The 16071-nt window shown below is 38.4% G+C and overlaps 4 protein-coding genes across 7 annotated transcripts; 2 read left to right on the top strand and 2 right to left on the bottom strand.

The window, feature by feature from the left end:
- Positions 1-2835: 2835 nt before the first annotated feature.
- Positions 2836-7954, bottom strand: l(2)k01209 (lethal (2) k01209). 2 transcript variants are annotated; one of them, XM_068290908.1, is made up of 7 exons: positions 7675-7953; positions 6279-6488; positions 4460-4862; positions 4088-4395; positions 3801-3987; positions 3142-3735; positions 2836-3070 (listed from the first exon to the last, which is right to left on the bottom strand). In XM_068290908.1, the coding sequence occupies exons 1-7, from the start codon at positions 7731-7733 to the stop codon at positions 2954-2956; spliced, it is 1878 nt and encodes a 625-aa protein (XP_068147009.1). In that variant the 5' UTR covers positions 7734-7953; the 3' UTR covers positions 2836-2953. The 2 variants fall into 2 exon arrangements, with proteins under 2 accessions (XP_068147009.1, XP_068147010.1); XM_068290909.1 differs by lacking the exon at positions 6279-6488 and having other exon boundaries at positions 7675-7954.
- A 719-nt stretch (positions 7955-8673) lies between these two features.
- On the top strand, positions 8674-12159 carry exu (exuperantia). Of its 3 annotated transcripts, none has more exons than XR_011032578.1 (5): positions 8674-8876; positions 9325-9497; positions 9598-9750; positions 9852-11208; positions 11410-12159. XR_011032578.1 is itself a non-coding variant. In XM_068292097.1 (4 exons), the coding sequence occupies exons 2-4, from the start codon at positions 9339-9341 to the stop codon at positions 11139-11141; spliced, it is 1602 nt and encodes a 533-aa protein (XP_068148198.1). In that variant the 5' UTR covers positions 9109-9260; positions 9325-9338; the 3' UTR covers positions 11142-11390. The 3 variants fall into 3 exon arrangements, 1 of the variants encoding a protein (XP_068148198.1); XR_011032577.1 differs by lacking the exon at positions 8674-8876 and adding an exon at positions 9109-9260; XM_068292097.1 differs by lacking the exons at positions 8674-8876; positions 11410-12159 and adding an exon at positions 9109-9260 and having other exon boundaries at positions 9852-11390.
- Positions 12160-12458: 299 nt separating this feature from the next.
- On the top strand, positions 12459-13696 carry Samtor (S-adenosylmethionine sensor upstream of TORC1). The gene has a single exon (XM_068292099.1). It carries the CDS (start codon positions 12734-12736, stop codon positions 13664-13666), a length of 933 nt encoding a protein of 310 aa, XP_068148200.1. The 5' UTR covers positions 12459-12733; the 3' UTR covers positions 13667-13696.
- LOC137578348 (transcription factor grauzone-like) lies at positions 13690-16067 on the bottom strand. Its single transcript, XM_068292096.1, has 4 exons — positions 15852-16067; positions 14586-15790; positions 14131-14521; positions 13690-14070 (listed from the first exon to the last, which is right to left on the bottom strand). Exons 1-4 carry the CDS (start codon positions 15972-15974, stop codon positions 13786-13788), a joined length of 2004 nt encoding a protein of 667 aa, XP_068148197.1. The 5' UTR covers positions 15975-16067; the 3' UTR covers positions 13690-13785.
- Positions 16068-16071: the final 4 nt, after the last annotated feature.

The raw sequence follows: 16071 nt of genomic DNA, 5'->3' as shown, positions 1-16071 counted from the left end.
ACCAAAAGATTTTGTCTTTAAGAACAGGGATTAGCAATCGCTTGACTAATGTTTTAACATTCTTTCGACTTGTAAATTGACCTGTTCTGAAATTTTGAAAAAATTGCCCTTTTTCTTAAGTGTTGTCCACCGATTCTTTGCTTTTTGTGTCTGATACGGCACTCTAGGATGGCACATTCGGGTTCCCCATTAAAGAACGAATCCCTCACAAGCCATGGAGTACTACGCAGAAGTTTTCTCTACAGAGAGTGGTAAATAGATAACTGTGACTAAATCTTTCTAACTCCTCAATTGATGGATAACAGTTGTATCTAGAAATGTCGAGACGTTTGATTTTCACTTCCTTCAGAAGAAATCAATCAGCTTCTGATCTCAGCCCAAGTTGGTAGTAACAGTTATAGCTATATTTACCTATAGTTTTCACTTCCTTCAGATCAAATCACCTAACCATATACCATATATGTATGTACCTATGTATATACATATGTACATATAAAACTATATAATGCCACAACGCCAAACGCATTTCCCGTTGGCATGTGCCTGAAATAACAATTGACTGATTATTTCTATACCAAAAGTTGAGGATGAGAAAGCGCAGGCTTAAGTCACTTATTCACATACTTACATGGGAAATCAATAAAATTTGAAAATAAAAAATAGAAAAGAAAAAAAAACACCTACGAAAATGTTGGATTATGAAACAAATTGATCATTGAAGTCCAAATGGCCGATGACAGTTTGAATTGTGCATATTAATAATGTGATTAAAAGCTTTTTATATTGTATCATATATCATACTACATACATATGTATATATGTATGATGCAGTCCCAGTGATAACTGAGAAATCCAAATATATATACATATGTATATATTTTATACTCTGTGCGATCAATTGGAATGTCACCATTGAGTTTTGGAACTTATGTTATGTATAGGTATATACAAGCCGACTTTATGGCCAAACAAATCGTGTGGCGTATGTATATGAATAATAATATTCAAATTATGACTTTCCAAAAACAGAAGCAAAACTTTATTTGTTGTTGTTATGGATCCCAGTGTTGCATTTCTAAAGAGAAACGTAATCTTAACGTCTGATGTTAGAGACTCCCGCCGATAAATGACTACATATACATATCTGTATGTATATATATATGTAGGTAAATGTAAGTATATAAGAAAAAAAAGGTAAAGATACAGGTACAGCCAAATGCATATGTATGTACATATGTATGTATGTATATAGAAGACCCGCCGACTACAACGGCACGTGACTGTTTTTAATAATTACGCATAAATATCTGTAATGTAAAGGCCCTATATGCTTAAGTTCACAGAAAACCCATAGAACCACTGAGGATCGTTTAAAGTTCCACACACACACACACGTGTGAGTGTGCAGGTGTGTACAGGTGAGTTGCAGGGCTTATTCTTTTTCGTCTTGGTCTGTAAAACGGAAGTGCGCTTAAGCCAATGGCGACAAATTCCAAAAACACACAGATATATATGTATATACATATACAAAGTACAATATAGTTTTTTTTTTTTATTTCATTTAATTTCATATTTTTTTCTACACACAAAATATAAAGGGGAGTTCATTAATATTCAAAACAGGTGGCATTGCGCTAAAAACGTTTAAACGGCGCGGCGTGTGGAGACAGACGACTCGGACTCAGACTCAAGCTACCTGACAGAGTGGCCAAGTACATATACCTATACCTACATACATATGTATATATCACCCCCACTTTGCAGTAGTATGTGTGCAACTGTGTTGTGTTTGTGTGCGTATGTGGCTCAATCCCCGTTTTAGACTTGGATTTGAATTGTATGTTTGTATATATATATACAATAAGTTTGTGTGTGAGTCAAGCCATTTGCCAACTAATTGAAACTTCTTCATCGGCCGACTATGGGCCGAGGTGTGGTGCTGAGCTCAAGTCCAAAACCAAAATCAGTTGCCAATTAGTCTTCACCGTTGACGGATTACAATTGCCGTACATCGAAAAACCGAAAACTTGTTAAGTGCTTTTCATAATAACAAACAAAACAGAATAAGTCATTGATAAAAAATAAATAGAAGAAACCACCACAAAAAAGAAACCAAGAAAATAAAAATGAAAAGAAACTTTAAAATCACAAATAGTTGACAAAAACATTAAAAAACTACCACAAAAAGTATTAGAATCTGAATTGTGAATGTATATTTTGTGTGCCATTTTTTGAGCATCATCATTGTCATCTGTTTTTCGAATTGGCAAGATGTCGGCATAGCTGATAATATTTTTAGAAAAGCGCTATGCTGCATCTAGTCAGTTTATTCAATAGAGCAATCAACAATATCATCTAAAGAAATCAACTAAAAGTGAGAGACAAATGTTTTTAGATCAGTCTGAGTATTATTTTGACTATACATTAAAAATTGATCTAAGATTACAATGCCAAAGGATCTACAACAAAAATATAGAAAATATATTAAAATGTCTTTGTAAAAGCATTTACGATGAGTAATGAAAATTCGAATTGAAATTCATCTTATAATTAAATTTTTAATTCCGGAAAATACATGGATTTTTTTGTATATTAAAAAGTGAAATTCCAAAATCTTTTTTTAATGTATTGGTTTTTAAAATGCGCGCCCAGGTGCTTTCAAGGTCGATATCGATTTACTGACTTATCGATTTATGTTTGATTCCCGAAACAGTCTGGCAACCCCAAAAACCTAGGAAATTCAGTTGGCGCTTCATTTGAAAGTTGAAGAAATGGTTCGCCCCAAAAATTAACAAATGCTAAATTTTCTTTTTTTTTTCAAATTCATAATTTAAGTAACGCTTTGCTCTTAACCTAATTTGGGATACATTAGAAACTTGTTGGTTCTGTCTGTAGGGTTTTTTTGGATGGACCGGCAACCAAGTCCTCATCTTCGTCGTTCTAATCCTCCATGTTAGTACTCATCGGAGGGTTCGGTGCCAAAGTAACGATCGCCAAAGTTACCAATGCCGGGTATAACATAAAACTTACTATTAATCTCCGGATCTAGAGCGGAAGTAACAATTTTAACCTGCCAAAAAAGCAATATAGGAATAATATTGTTGGGCGTTTTTTTTTTTTTTGTATTTTATTCAGACCTACCTTAGGAAAGGCATATGCTATGGAGTGTACACCAATTTCAGCCATCAGTAGCGAGGCCAAAATGATATTCTCCTCGGGCACATCGTGATCGAGAAGGACACGTATCGCCATCATTGCAGCTGCTCCAGTGGCCACTGTGGCATCCATAAGTATCACCTTGTAGTCTTTTATATCTTTGGGCAGCCTCAAATAATAGAGCTCTGGCTCGCCTGTCTTTAAATTGGTTTGAATTAGGATTTTACCAATGCGTATATCCTTGCAGACATCGCAAACAGCTTGCTCCATTGTTTCGCCGGCACGTAATATCGAGACACCGCATATCTTTCTTGAAGCCATGCGTTTTCCTTCATACAGGACACCCTGTGGTGTTTCCACTGTCGTCTGCTTGAAGGGAAAGAGACTCAAGGCATATTCGATTACCAATCGAATGAGACGTTTCGAATAAAATATGAACTCATCTCGCGATGTATTCTTGCAGCGGATAAATGTATGCAGTCCCTTAATTTGAGGAGTTGGATGAATTAAATGCAGTGATTCCGGCATAGGCTGATCCTTGTACGAGTTCGCTAAAGTCTCGCGCAACTTGAAGCCACGCTGATATGACAAAAAACCAAAAATTGTTAACCATATTTTCTTCCCCAACTCTTGTAGGTCCTCACCAATTGCAATTGGGTATGCACATGCTGGACAATGAGATGTATGGCAACTTTATTTTCCCCTCCACGTGGCACAATTATATCGGCATGTGCCATAGTTGGAGCTATGTAATTGGCATAGGAAGGCTTTACCATATTCAAATATTGCTTTAGAACTCCCTTCAGATCACGTCCACGCTGTGAGATGTCGCTACAAAATGAAAACAAGTTTTATAAATTATCTTTCAAAAGGTCATTGAAGTCTTTTGTATTTTTAGCAAAGGAACTTCATTATATGCATGTATATTTACCGCTTTAGACGCCTGGCGAGGCGAATATCGGGATCTGTGTCCACAAATATCTTCATGTCGAGCAGCTTTAACACTTCGGGACTGTGAAAAGTTAGAATGCCCTCAAATATAATGACATTGGCACCATACATCGTCTTTGTTTGACTTTCACGACCATGTGTTACAAAATTATACACTGGCACTTCCACTTTGCGTCCCTCTTTCAGTTTGGTAAGCACATCGATCAATAGCTCAATATCAAAGGCATCCGGGTGATCAAAATTATATTCATTTAGTAAGGCCTGCTCGTGTTGCTTCTCGTTAAGAATCTGAACCAAAAAAGTCAAAACTATTAAAAATGCTTCAAATTCATACGCCAAGAGATTTGCACACCTTATAGAAACAATCCATCGATAGCAGTGTTACCCATGGAACATCGAGGCTCTCAATAATTTTCTCGGCCACTGTTGTCTTGCCCGATGCACTGCCACCACAGATGCCAATTACGAATGGTTCCACCTGTTGGCCAGCACAATTATACCATGGCGGACGACCAGCTGTGTATATGGTGCGATTATTTGCACGTATTATGCATTCGGACGGATTTGCGGTGGTCGTTTGATTGCCAATCGATGTGGTTCGAGTGCGCTGTCTCCGGCCAGATGGGCCACGCATTGGCGATTCCAGCGCCGATTTGGCAGGCACTGTGGTGGGCGAGGCTGGGCAACAGTTGAGTTCACCACCGCCCGCCCCAGGATCAATATAAAGCTGTTCTGTTACATCGGAGCGATCGTCACTGAAATGCGTCAAAAAAGAATAAAAAAAAAAAAATATTTTCACAATTAGTCAGCTATTCAACAAGAAACAACAAAAACATTTTCTTGTGATTAGCATGGAGTGAGGCAATCAATTGATTGATAGTGATTGGTATGGATAAGATGATGACGGCATTTTGGTTTGTTTTATTGAAAATAGGTCAAGAGGGGAGACAAAAGGTACCAAAGGATAGAAGCTTTAAAGTTGTATAAATCAAGGATACACACCCACACACGCACACATACAGACATATAAAGGTATACTACTCACTGACCTACTCTACGTTTTCTTCTTCTTTTTTTGCGCAATCACACGAAGGCATACATACAATATGGAACAGATAATAAATTAACTAAATTAACCAAGAACATATTTTTCTAGATTCAAAACAACCGTCACTTACATCTAATATTTAAACAGCTTGTATTTGTTAAAAAACAAAATACACCCTAAAAAAAAGGTTTGCTTAATTTTTTAAGTTGCCTTGAAAATGTAAATTTATTTCACTTTTAGTTAATAATATCATTATTTTATTTAAAATTTTTCTCTAACAAGGTAATCTATTGTTTACCAATGAATTTAGTTATCATCACCGGCTTTTTGCTACATGACGAAATAAATATTTTCATAGCGAAAGCTTTAGTATTTAATAGATCAAATAATGAAGGTTCTAATATAGAATTTTCGGTGAAAATACAAATATATTTTCAATGTAATATTTTTTGCAGGCTCTGCCCCCAGTATTATCGTGCATTGCACTCTTTTGGCAGACAGACTAAAAGTAATTTTTTTGCAATCCCCTTGCATGTTCCTCCCCCTCTTACGGCATGTATCAGTCAAATTTAATGTATTTATAGTTTTTACAATAAAATAACAAAAATAAACGTAAGAGAGCGCAACAGGTTGCTAACCATTTACATGTACAGAGGGAAAGGGATAGCTAGATGAACACACACACACATATACACTCCCCCATTGGTATTGTAACGGTATTAAGAAGTCAATTGCCAAAAATTAAGAAGGTAATACAGAGCAGGGGACGTGGCTTGATCGACAGTAGCGGCAGCAGCGACGGCGGCAGCGGTAGCAGCAGCGCCATATTGGATGGTAAAACAGACGCAGTTTGCTGACGCTATCGTTTTTGTGTGTTTGGCTGTGTGTCAGCGTGTGTGTGTGTTTGTGTGCGTATGTTCGCCAGACTCTGACACGATAAACACACATATTAACAAAAAAGAAATAATATACAAAAAAGCGTGTTAATTAAACACACAAAACACAACAATAAAAACAAAACAATTAAAGCACAATGAGCAAGAGTGATGAGGAAGTGAGGGGAATATTTTGGATAGGAGAGGTGGAAAATGGACGAAAAATATGCAATGAATTTTCAATTTACATGTGACCATTGGTTTTCGCGACTACAGGCGGGGGAGCGGCAGCGGCAGCAGAGACGGCGACGGCAGCAGCAGCGACCTTAACCTTTGACTTGACAGAGTTGTTGTGGTTATTGTTGTTGTTGTTGTTGCTGCTGCTGATACTATTGGTTGCAATTCTCCCCTTTGGATTGTTGTTGGCTTCATTTGATTTGCTGCATAAAAACGTGATGCTGCTCATGGCGAACGACCACAACAACAACAACAAGAATAAGATGTGAAGATGATGAGTGATATTGTGGGCGGATGGTCGGCGTTTTGCGATTTTCTTGCTCAGTTTTTTTTTCGGTGAAATGGGTCAATCACTCTTTGACTCACACACACGCACAAACACACACACAAAGAGAGCGAAAGAGCCCGAAAATGTTTTTCTTTTTGGCCTTTTTATTTGCCGGCTGATCACATGTGATTTGCGTTCCTCGTTACAATAAAAGGCCCAGTGTTTGAACAATGCCCGAAATGTTATTGGTATTTGTTGTATCTTGTCTTTGCTTCTCGATATCTAATAAAAATAATGTGAGCTAATTGTGAATATTTGCAAATGGCAGAGAAAGAGAGAACCCGAACCCGGCGAAATGACAGCAACAACATGCAGCACGCGCGTTTGGAAACGGACTGACAAGAAAAAAAAGAATATCTGTGTAAGGCAGAGCTAAGGTTGAAAAGAGAGAAACAACAAATAAAGGTAGACAGCTTTATCGAAGTTCTAATACCCTATCTAATATGCGCCATGACCGAATTTTGTTTTGAACAATAAACTAAATGATGTGATAATAAACTAACCAAACAAAACATTGCTTAGTTGGACATATTTATTTTCAAAATAAAGTTAATTTAAATTCTCCAACAACATCTCTGCATAACAAACCGTATATACTCTTTGTGCGCAAGGGTATAACAACAAAAATGCTGCAAAAGTGGAGACGAAGGAAAGATAGAGTACGAGATAGAGATACAATTTGGTTTGGTCCTCTCTTTCCCTCGTGTTTCAAACTGCAGTCTGCCAGGTAAAAACAAATAATCTATTGAAACTAAATTTATCATATGGCCAGGTATGCAAATACATACATACATACATACATATGCATGTACATATGAATGTACATACATACGTACATATGTATATTTAATTGCGCCTTTAGCTTCTGGAGGCCTAAGAATGATGAATGAGAAATACATGTGTATGTGCCTTTATGTACATACATCGTGTGTGTGGGTGTTTGTGCATAAATGCGTGTGTATCACATTTTAGCGACTGCTTTTTTGTGGGGGGTTGGGAGAGATCATTTCCCCCCCCGCCAACGATTTGATTTTCACACATTTCGAGCACTCTTGTTACGTCTGATGAATTTTGTTTACCTGTCGGAGCTCGCCGAACTCGATGGATTGTAAAATTTGATTTGTTTTGTTTGCGCCATAGATATAATATACAATTACTTCAATATTTGATTTCTTTTGCTGTCAAAGCGAAATTGCAGCAGCGATAAGAGAACACAAAAAAACACGCGGTCCGTGCTTCTCCTTGCAAAAGCAAACTAATTCTTATGATGGGAATAAATAGAACAACAATAAAAAGAAAAAAAACGTGCGCGCTTTGTAGTTGTATACTGCGCGTCCGAAATCTATATGCAATTGTGTGCGCCTGAGTGTGTGTGTATCTTTGGAAATGTAGCTGTAAATCTGTAATTAAAGATTCAATAAAGTTCAATCAATGGCATAGACTCCACGTTTTATAAAGTTGCGAAAGAAATGTGATGAGAAACTTTCTCAGAGAAAGCATGACAAAAAAATCAGCTGATTGGCCTATCGGACATATCGATAACTTTGGTGTGGCCGTTTATTACGAAAAAACAGCTGACACTTTGGCGGAAATTTAACTGCTTCAAACGTTTAAAATCTATGGCTAAATATTAATGAAACAAAGGGTCTTACTGCATTTTCAACATTAGAACTAAATCGTTTTAAAAAACCATTCTTTTGCTTTCAGCTAACTTGCATTTGATGATAAAAGTTAAAGAAAATCATTTAAAATTAATTTAGTGATGGTTCGAACTTGCGAGGGGGTTTGAGGAGGTTCGTGAGCACTTCACTCATGCGTGTTGAATTACTTTGTTGATAATAAATAAATAATATAATTACATAGATAATAAAAAGCGTTGTTCACAAAACTGTTTTTTTTTTTTTTCTTTAGTAAGTTGTAAAATTAATATATTTAAAATTATAATTTTTTATTTTATTAGTTGTGTGGCACAGTGGGACCGTAAAACAAATGCACATATTTTGATGTTGTTGGCCCATTGTACTTAATAGCAATTGGCTTTCAAGTAGGCATTGAGTTTGGATTTTGCTTGGCCAAATTTCAAGGTACTCGATTCGGATGAGACTGATTTCATTTCGTTTTAGTTAGTCCTACGAATTGTTTCTTATTTGTGAAAGCTCGTCGAACGGAAGCAAATCTCGCTTTACCCTTTTGAAAAATAAAGGAAAAAGTTCGTAAACAGCGAAAGAGCCCATCGAGTTAAACGCGAGACGAGAGCAAAAAGAGGATTTCAAATTAAAAGGTGAGTGATAAGAAGCGAAGAAGATAAAGTGTAATAAAAGTGAAGTGAAGTGAATAAAGTGCAAGGTGAGATGGTGAAAACCAAGAGAGCGAGCGAGAGAAGGGCACTGCAAAATGGCGAAGTTAGTTGGGGGCAACGTTTCCAGGCTCCCCCATATCCCGGAAATTAACCGTTACACCGCGATTTTTGGGTTATAAGTAGGTATTTTCAATTTTTCCCATGGCACTTTAAAGGCAAAGTTCAGAGTGGGCATATCGCCACAGTTAATTTCTATTTCTCAGTTCATTTTTTTTCTGCAGATTTTTTTTTTTTTTTTCAAACGTCAAATTTATTTTTGACAATTAATTTTTGCAAATTTAATCAAGACAAATTTTTCGAACTAAAGTGAGACTTGGAAACAAATCGATGTGAATTATAATTAAATTCTTTTTTCTTTTATTATATGTAGATCATATACCCAAAATGGTTGCCGACAATACAGAAGGAGGTAATGTGAGTGTTACCGCACCCACTTCAACTGGATCTAAATATAATGTTGGCATTGAGGAGGAATTGCCTGAGGGCAATTTTATAATGGTATCTGTTGATATCGATACAACTGGCCGCCGTTTAATAGACGAGGTGAGTGGGTGGAAAGAGAGGAAAAAGGTTCAATGAACTTTTAGGCTTCTGCTAATCTAACCTCAATTTTCGCCTCCCTCAACCATTTTCTCTTTACTAGATTGTCCAATTGGCTGCCTATACTCCGGATGATCATTTTGAACAATATATCATGCCGTATATGAATCTAAATCCAGCGGCTCGCCAACGCCATCAAGTTCGCGTTATTTCGATTGGTTTTTATCGTATGCTAAAGTCCATGCAGACCTACAAGGTTAGTATTATATTCCACTAAATACATATGTATGTCTATATAATAGTCAAATTTATACAAATCCCAATACGATATTACTTCTTTAATTGCGTCTCCTTTAGATTATTAAATCGAAATCGGAGATAGCTGCTCTTAAGGACTTTCTCAATTGGCTGGAGCATTTGAAATTAAATAATCCGAATTCAGACGGTATTGTCTTGCTTTATCATGAGGAACGTAAATTTATACCTTACATGATTTTGGAGTCGCTCAAAAAATATGGTCTTCTGGAAAGATTCACCAAATCTGTGAAGTCGTTCGCCAATTCATTAAATTTGGCCAAAGCCTCATTGGGAGATAACCATACCAAGCACTACAGTCTACGCAAATTGAGTAAGATGCTCTCATTGAAGGCATCTTCTACCAGCAGCACTACCTCTACTACCAAGGAGGAGACTTCATCAAGCAGCGGTGATACTGTTGCCGACAGCACTAGCACATCCAATAGCAACGCTGGTTCCAGTATCGGTATCGAAAAGTCAAATGCACCAAAAAATAATCTAGAATACGAGCGAGATATATTCGATGGCAATGCCAGTGTCCGAGCTAAACTTACCTTTAATGTGGCTTTGCAACTAAGCAATTCTAAAGCCGCCATAGAGGTTGAGTCTTCGGATGCTTTGGATAATCTTTTCAATGCCTTGCAACCGTTTGCCAAGCCCATTGAGGCTGATATACGTGAGCTAGACAATCAAAATGATAATTTGGAACGTCAAAATTCGTTTCGTCCAGTGTTCTTGAATTATTTCAAGACCACCCTGTATCACAGGGTTCGTGCCGTCAAGTTTCGTATTGTTTTGGCCGAGAACGGTTTCGACTTGTCTTCTTTGAACAATATTTGGACGGAAAATCGCAGCGCAGGATTGGAAGTGGCATTGCAGTCGATAACTAATTTGAAGGCAGAAGATAAAACCGAGCTTGTGGAATTACTGGATAGCTATTTCGATCCCAATAAGACCATTATTAAGCCGGTCGTAAAATCCAACAATAATCGCCGTCGTAGCCGTCGCGCAAATGGTCCTTCATCGGCCAAAAGTGTAACAACTGGAGGGACTTCTAGTTCTCGTTCAGCAAGCACTGAATTCGGAGCTGGTGGTGATAAACCGTCAGTGCCAGATTCCACCACCATGAAGACGCAATCGCCAAACAAAACAGGCAAAAACGCTGGAGCTGTACGTCCACGTAAGCGTAGTTCCCGTCGTAGTTTGCCCTCAAGTGAGGTTAAAGCTACAGAAGTTTCTGAAGAATCGTCTTCCATAAAAGAGCAGTTGAACAAAACCGTTCCTGCAATACCTGTGGGAACTTCCTCACCCAATACCATAACCCAAATACCCATTGCGGCCTCGAACTGAGAGCTGGGGCAATCCTGGCACTCTGTAAATATAATGAAGCTGGCCGCTAGCTGCAGTGCAGTTCCAAGTAATTAAATCGTTTTAAGTAGCGGTAGAAAAGTATACAAATTTCATTTTTGTAGAATGCTTTTTATCATTATTATTGGTAACTGTAGTTGCTTTTTTTTACGTATTTAGTAAGCTTACGTTATTTAATTTTATGAATTTAAAATGAGAAAATGCAAAATGAAATGAACTTTATCCCCATTACACATATTGTTCCTTTTAGCCAACTTCAACCAAAAATTTTTTTTTTTTTTATGGAACGATGTATCAAGAACACGTAAAATAATGCTGAAATAATCGACACACTATAAATGAATCGGAAGAAGATACCAAATGAGAATGCGAACTATTTTCCTTTTGCATGAACTAACACAGATTTGAAACAAGGCTCAAAATTCTAAGTGTACTTCCAAATGCCTTTCAAATACCAAACAAGTTAGTGATGCAAATCTATACTCAACCACAAAAGACACAAGAAATAACACCAGCGACTCTATAAGCTTCAATTGGTGGTGTTGAAGAAATGGATTCAAAAATAGCAATACAACAAAAACAACGTATACACAAATTGGTGGATCATGAGGGACAACAATGCTGTTAAATTGAATGATGACGGATTAAATCAACACTAAGTAGTTTAGAAACTTTCAATATATATATTTACACAACAATCACAACATTGTAACAATATGATCAATCGTTGCGTTTAGACATAGTTTTCCATTTGTTAGCTCTGTAACTGCAACAACAAAAAACGATTGGAAAAATATGAGTCAGATAAACGCTTCGATATAAAATAATTTTACATTGGGCAAGCCTTAACACAAAATTAACACTAAACAAAAAAAATATCTATGGAGGATAATGAAAAACATATCCAAGTGCTCATGCCCAATGTAAAAAAAAAAAACTTAAAATATTGAAGCTTAAACACTTGGTAAGCTCCTATCAAGACACACTAACTAGAAGAAAAGGAGAAACTAAAAGCTAATCACACACACCTACACATCATTTTTCAAGATGTATTTCATAAGTGTTTCATGTTTTCACAAATCCTAAACACATTCTTTGTTCTTGGTCTTTAACTGTATAAAATTGTAAAAAAAACACGTCAATACTATCTCGACATTGTATGAATAACTTGAAATATAACTGTGACGGCTATACTTTAAAAAAGGACTATTCAATTTCTAAATAAAATTTAAATTTCAGTAGTTGCGCGAGCACTCGCTGCTGAGCGGCGAAAAACGGAAACGGCGAATTAGGTGGTCTGAAACGGCGAAAGCGTGAACGGCGAGAACTGCTAAACTGAAACTTTAACTAAACGCCAAAAACTAACTAAATACAAATGTTTAAGTAACTTTTACTAATAATTTTAGTTCATAATTATCCATTTTGAAGGTGACATGTGGCCGGAACACCTGCCCAGCGTAATCATCTAAAGAGCTCATTGCCCTGTACATTATCATAAGCTACAGGTGGAGGACTTCCCACACAAAAACCAACGATAAGAGATTGCTAAATAAATATTAATTAAGTCGAAAAAGATGGCCACAGAAGAGCACCAGAGATTGGCCAATATAGTAAAGAGCTGTCACGAAAATCTGCGTCACTTGACCAAGACACTTGGAGCTGAAGCAGCATGGCAGGAACACACCAGTCCCAAGAATGCGAAAAAACTAAACGAATATGCTCAGGCCATGCGCGAGTTGTCTCAAGTGTGGGAGACCAATGAGAATAATCTTGAACTACATGCCAGGAGTCGCATAAAATGGACCCTGGACTATATAACGAAATATTTCTACACTGAAGGCATTTACATGCAAAAGAGGCAGCGGGAGCAGAGGTTGCTTGATTCCTATGAGAAGGAACTTGAAGTAAAGGATACCTGGAGCTGTTCGTATAGGGAGGAACCACCGGATATATTACGTGTTTTAGATGTTGGCAGCTGTTTTAATCCCTTCCGAAATAGTGCACATTTCGAAGTGACAGCTTTGGATTTGTGTCCAGCCACAGAAGATGTTTTACAGGCTGATTTTCTTAAAGTAGAGGTGGATAAAGAACTGACAGAATTGGTCACACACGAACATAATGAACAGGGCAAAGGAAAATCTGTAAAGAAACTACCCGCTGGGTATTATGACTGTGTGATCTTCAGTTTACTATTGGAGTATATGCCCAGCGCAGATCAGCGTCTATTATGTTGCCAAAAGGCTTATGATTTGCTTCGACCCGAGGGAATTTTAGTGATTATCACACCGGACTCTCAGCATGTGGGTAAAAATGCAAATTTAATGAAAAACTGGCGTTACTCACTGGCCAAATTGGGCCTGTTGCGTGTACGATTTGAAAAATTGCCCCACATTACGTGCATGGTCTATAGAAAGGCCATTAGCCTGTCACTAGCCCAACATTGGGCAAGCATACATCGCGAGGAGGGCTGGTGTGAGGCCATAAAGATACCACAGGATGAGAATTAGTGCAATAAATCGAACAAAATCAATTGTAAATCTACTTATTTATATTTATGGGGTGCATTTGATGAGTTTTCTCTCCTTTATCTATACGTCATAAATACTTAATACCATAAAAATTAATGCTACTGGACTGCGGGAGGAGCAGGAGGAGGAGTTGATGAGGCGACCACTATGCCATCCATTTGAGGAAAAAGACCAGCTGCTGCTGCTTGACGTTTCTTCATCGCCGTCGTGGCCCCCTGTGAGATTTTCATAATGTTTGGCGGCAACGGCTTTTTGCGATCGGCTTCCCATTCAGCGCGATGCAAACGCTGGCGATGCTTGTACATGTTGGCATTTGAAAAGAATGTCATGGGGCAATTGGGACAGGTGTATAGCACTTCACCGGTGTGCGTTGATGTGTGTTCCTGTCAAATACATAACAGAAAGTGAACAACTATATCAAGTAAAAACCATTAAATACCCACCCTCAAATCCTGTGGCCGCTTAAAAGCCTTTTCGCACATGCCGCACTTGAACTTTCTTTCACACAAATGATTGTGATAGATGTGACGCTTGAGGGCACGCGAATTGGTGGATGTCTTGTTGCATATATGACAACGATGCTCTCCACCGGGTGGCTCATGCACCGTATTCATATGCTGCTTCAGCCCTGAGAGATGTCGCAGCCATGTCCCACAAATTTCACATTGCACTGGATCTGGTTTGGGACGCGGCTCATCGGAATGTTCGAGCTCGTGATGTTTCTTGAGATTCGTTTGTGAGCGTAGAGTTTTTCCACATTTATCGCATATAATGGCGGTTTCTGGATCATGCATATATCGCAAATGTTCCTTCAGTTTACGTTCCGTGGGAATTCTAAAAAAATATTTACATATATAAAAATATAATCAACTTAACTCATTGGATATATGTATCTTACTTTTTATTGCACTCGGGGCAAGTGAATTTGAACTCTGATTTGGGCACATGCTTGGACACATTATGATACTCAACGGCCGCCTTTGTAGTAAAACTTTTTGGACATTTTTCACATTGATAGGTTCGTTTCTCCTTAGTTTCTCCCCCAGTCCCAGTGCCCGAACCCGTGCCGTCTGCTTCCGTTGAATGGGATTGTTCGTGCAATTCCAGTGTGCGTGAATCCTGGAAAACTCTTCCACATTGGGAACACATAAAATGATCCGGGTTTCTATGAACTAGCACATGCTCGGCCAGCGCCTTGCGTATGTGAAATTTGCGTCCACAACAATTGATGTAGCCGGATTCAATGTTGTGCGACATGCGTTGATGGCGTCGCATGTCTGCAAAGTTCTGTACAAGCAAACTACAAATGTCACATGGGAATTTCTTGAAGAATGACAATATGATCTCGTCATATTCATTTTGCTGCTCCTTGCGTCGTTCGATCTCCTCACGACTGAGGCGGACTGGTGGAACCACTGGTTTCGGACGTTTGCGATACTTTTTGGGCTTGACTACCACGCGTTTAGGAATTTCCGCATAACGCTCCTCAGGTTCAATGTCTGGCAAGGAGTCCCCATCTGAATGAATGCGGCTGGAGTTGTCATCTTCATCAGAGGAGCTAGCGGAATCATCGGTTCCTAAAACAGCTTCGGCAGCAACAAAATCCATATCGTTGGCATCGTCGTCCGATTCAAATTCCTTTTTCATTTGCTTTGGAGAAGGTGGAGATTCTTTTCGAATTTTCGGTGGGCGTCCTCGTCGTGTGCTCCGCCTTCGGGGTGCTGCTTCAGTGGCTGTGGATAGAAGCTCAGCCAATGGTCGGTCACCATCCGAATCGCTGGCCAGCAGCTGTTTCTTTTCCTTCGTATCCACTGGATCTTCTAGCTCTCCGTCCACCTCCATTTTGGACAGTGGTTCCAGCTCATTGACCTCCACTTTTATTTCGTTCGGCGCAAAGAATCCCTCCTCGGCCAAGGCATCCAATTCGACTGCATATAAAGGATTAACTGTGGCACTTTCGCCACAAAACTCCACACCTCCGCCTTGATGTTGATGCAGTTCAAAGACACGCTCGTAGAACTCATTAAAGGAGCGCACAATCTGCCAGCAATCCTGGCATATTACCTCCAAAGATTTGGTGGAACTGCCCTCTGTTTGGGGTAACTAGAGCAAAAAACGAAAATAAGCCGGTTGTCAGAAACAAAGTAATGGGATTTTCACTCACTTCAAAGAACAAAAAATGTTTGTTAATTTTCGCAAGAACGTTTAGCCGCAATCCCTCCACGGAGGACAGGCCTAGTGCCGTCTCAGATGAGCAGTGGCTGAAACAAAGAACACAGGCCACCATTTAATGCTTCACTGGAGTCCCCTTAAGTGGTCACAAAATATAAACTAAAAATTATTATTTTTTTTTTCTTGTTTTGGTTGATTTAAATCCCAGTATA

This window comes from Drosophila tropicalis, unplaced genomic scaffold, assembly GCF_018151085.1.
Source record: "Drosophila tropicalis isolate 14030-0801.00 unplaced genomic scaffold, ASM1815108v1 contig_593, whole genome shotgun sequence".
In the NCBI taxonomy this organism is placed as follows: Eukaryota; Metazoa; Arthropoda; class Insecta; order Diptera; family Drosophilidae; genus Drosophila; species Drosophila tropicalis.
Note: the sequence above shows the minus strand (reverse complement) of the source record. Positions and strands in the feature narration are given on the sequence as shown.

Coding starts and splice junctions, on each gene's coding strand:
- LOC137578348 (XM_068292096.1), bottom strand. CDS start 15,974: ATGGTGGCCTGTGTTCTTTGTTTCAGCCACTGCTCATCTGAGACGGCA. Junction 15,791..15,851: donor AACATTTTTTGTTCTTTGAA/GTGAGTGAAAAT, acceptor TTTTTGCTCTAG/TTACCCCAAACAGAGGGCAG. Junction 14,522..14,585: donor TGCCCCGAGTGCAATAAAAA/GTAAGATACATA, acceptor ATATTTTTTTAG/AATTCCCACGGAACGTAAAC.
- exu (XM_068292097.1), top strand. CDS start 9,339: ATGGTTGCCGACAATACAGAAGGAGGTAATGTGAGTGTTACCGCACCC. Junction 9,498..9,597: donor GCCGCCGTTTAATAGACGAG/GTGAGTGGGTGG, acceptor TCTCTTTACTAG/ATTGTCCAATTGGCTGCCTA. Junction 9,751..9,851: donor AGTCCATGCAGACCTACAAG/GTTAGTATTATA, acceptor CGTCTCCTTTAG/ATTATTAAATCGAAATCGGA.
- Samtor (XM_068292099.1), top strand. CDS start 12,734: ATGGCCACAGAAGAGCACCAGAGATTGGCCAATATAGTAAAGAGCTGT.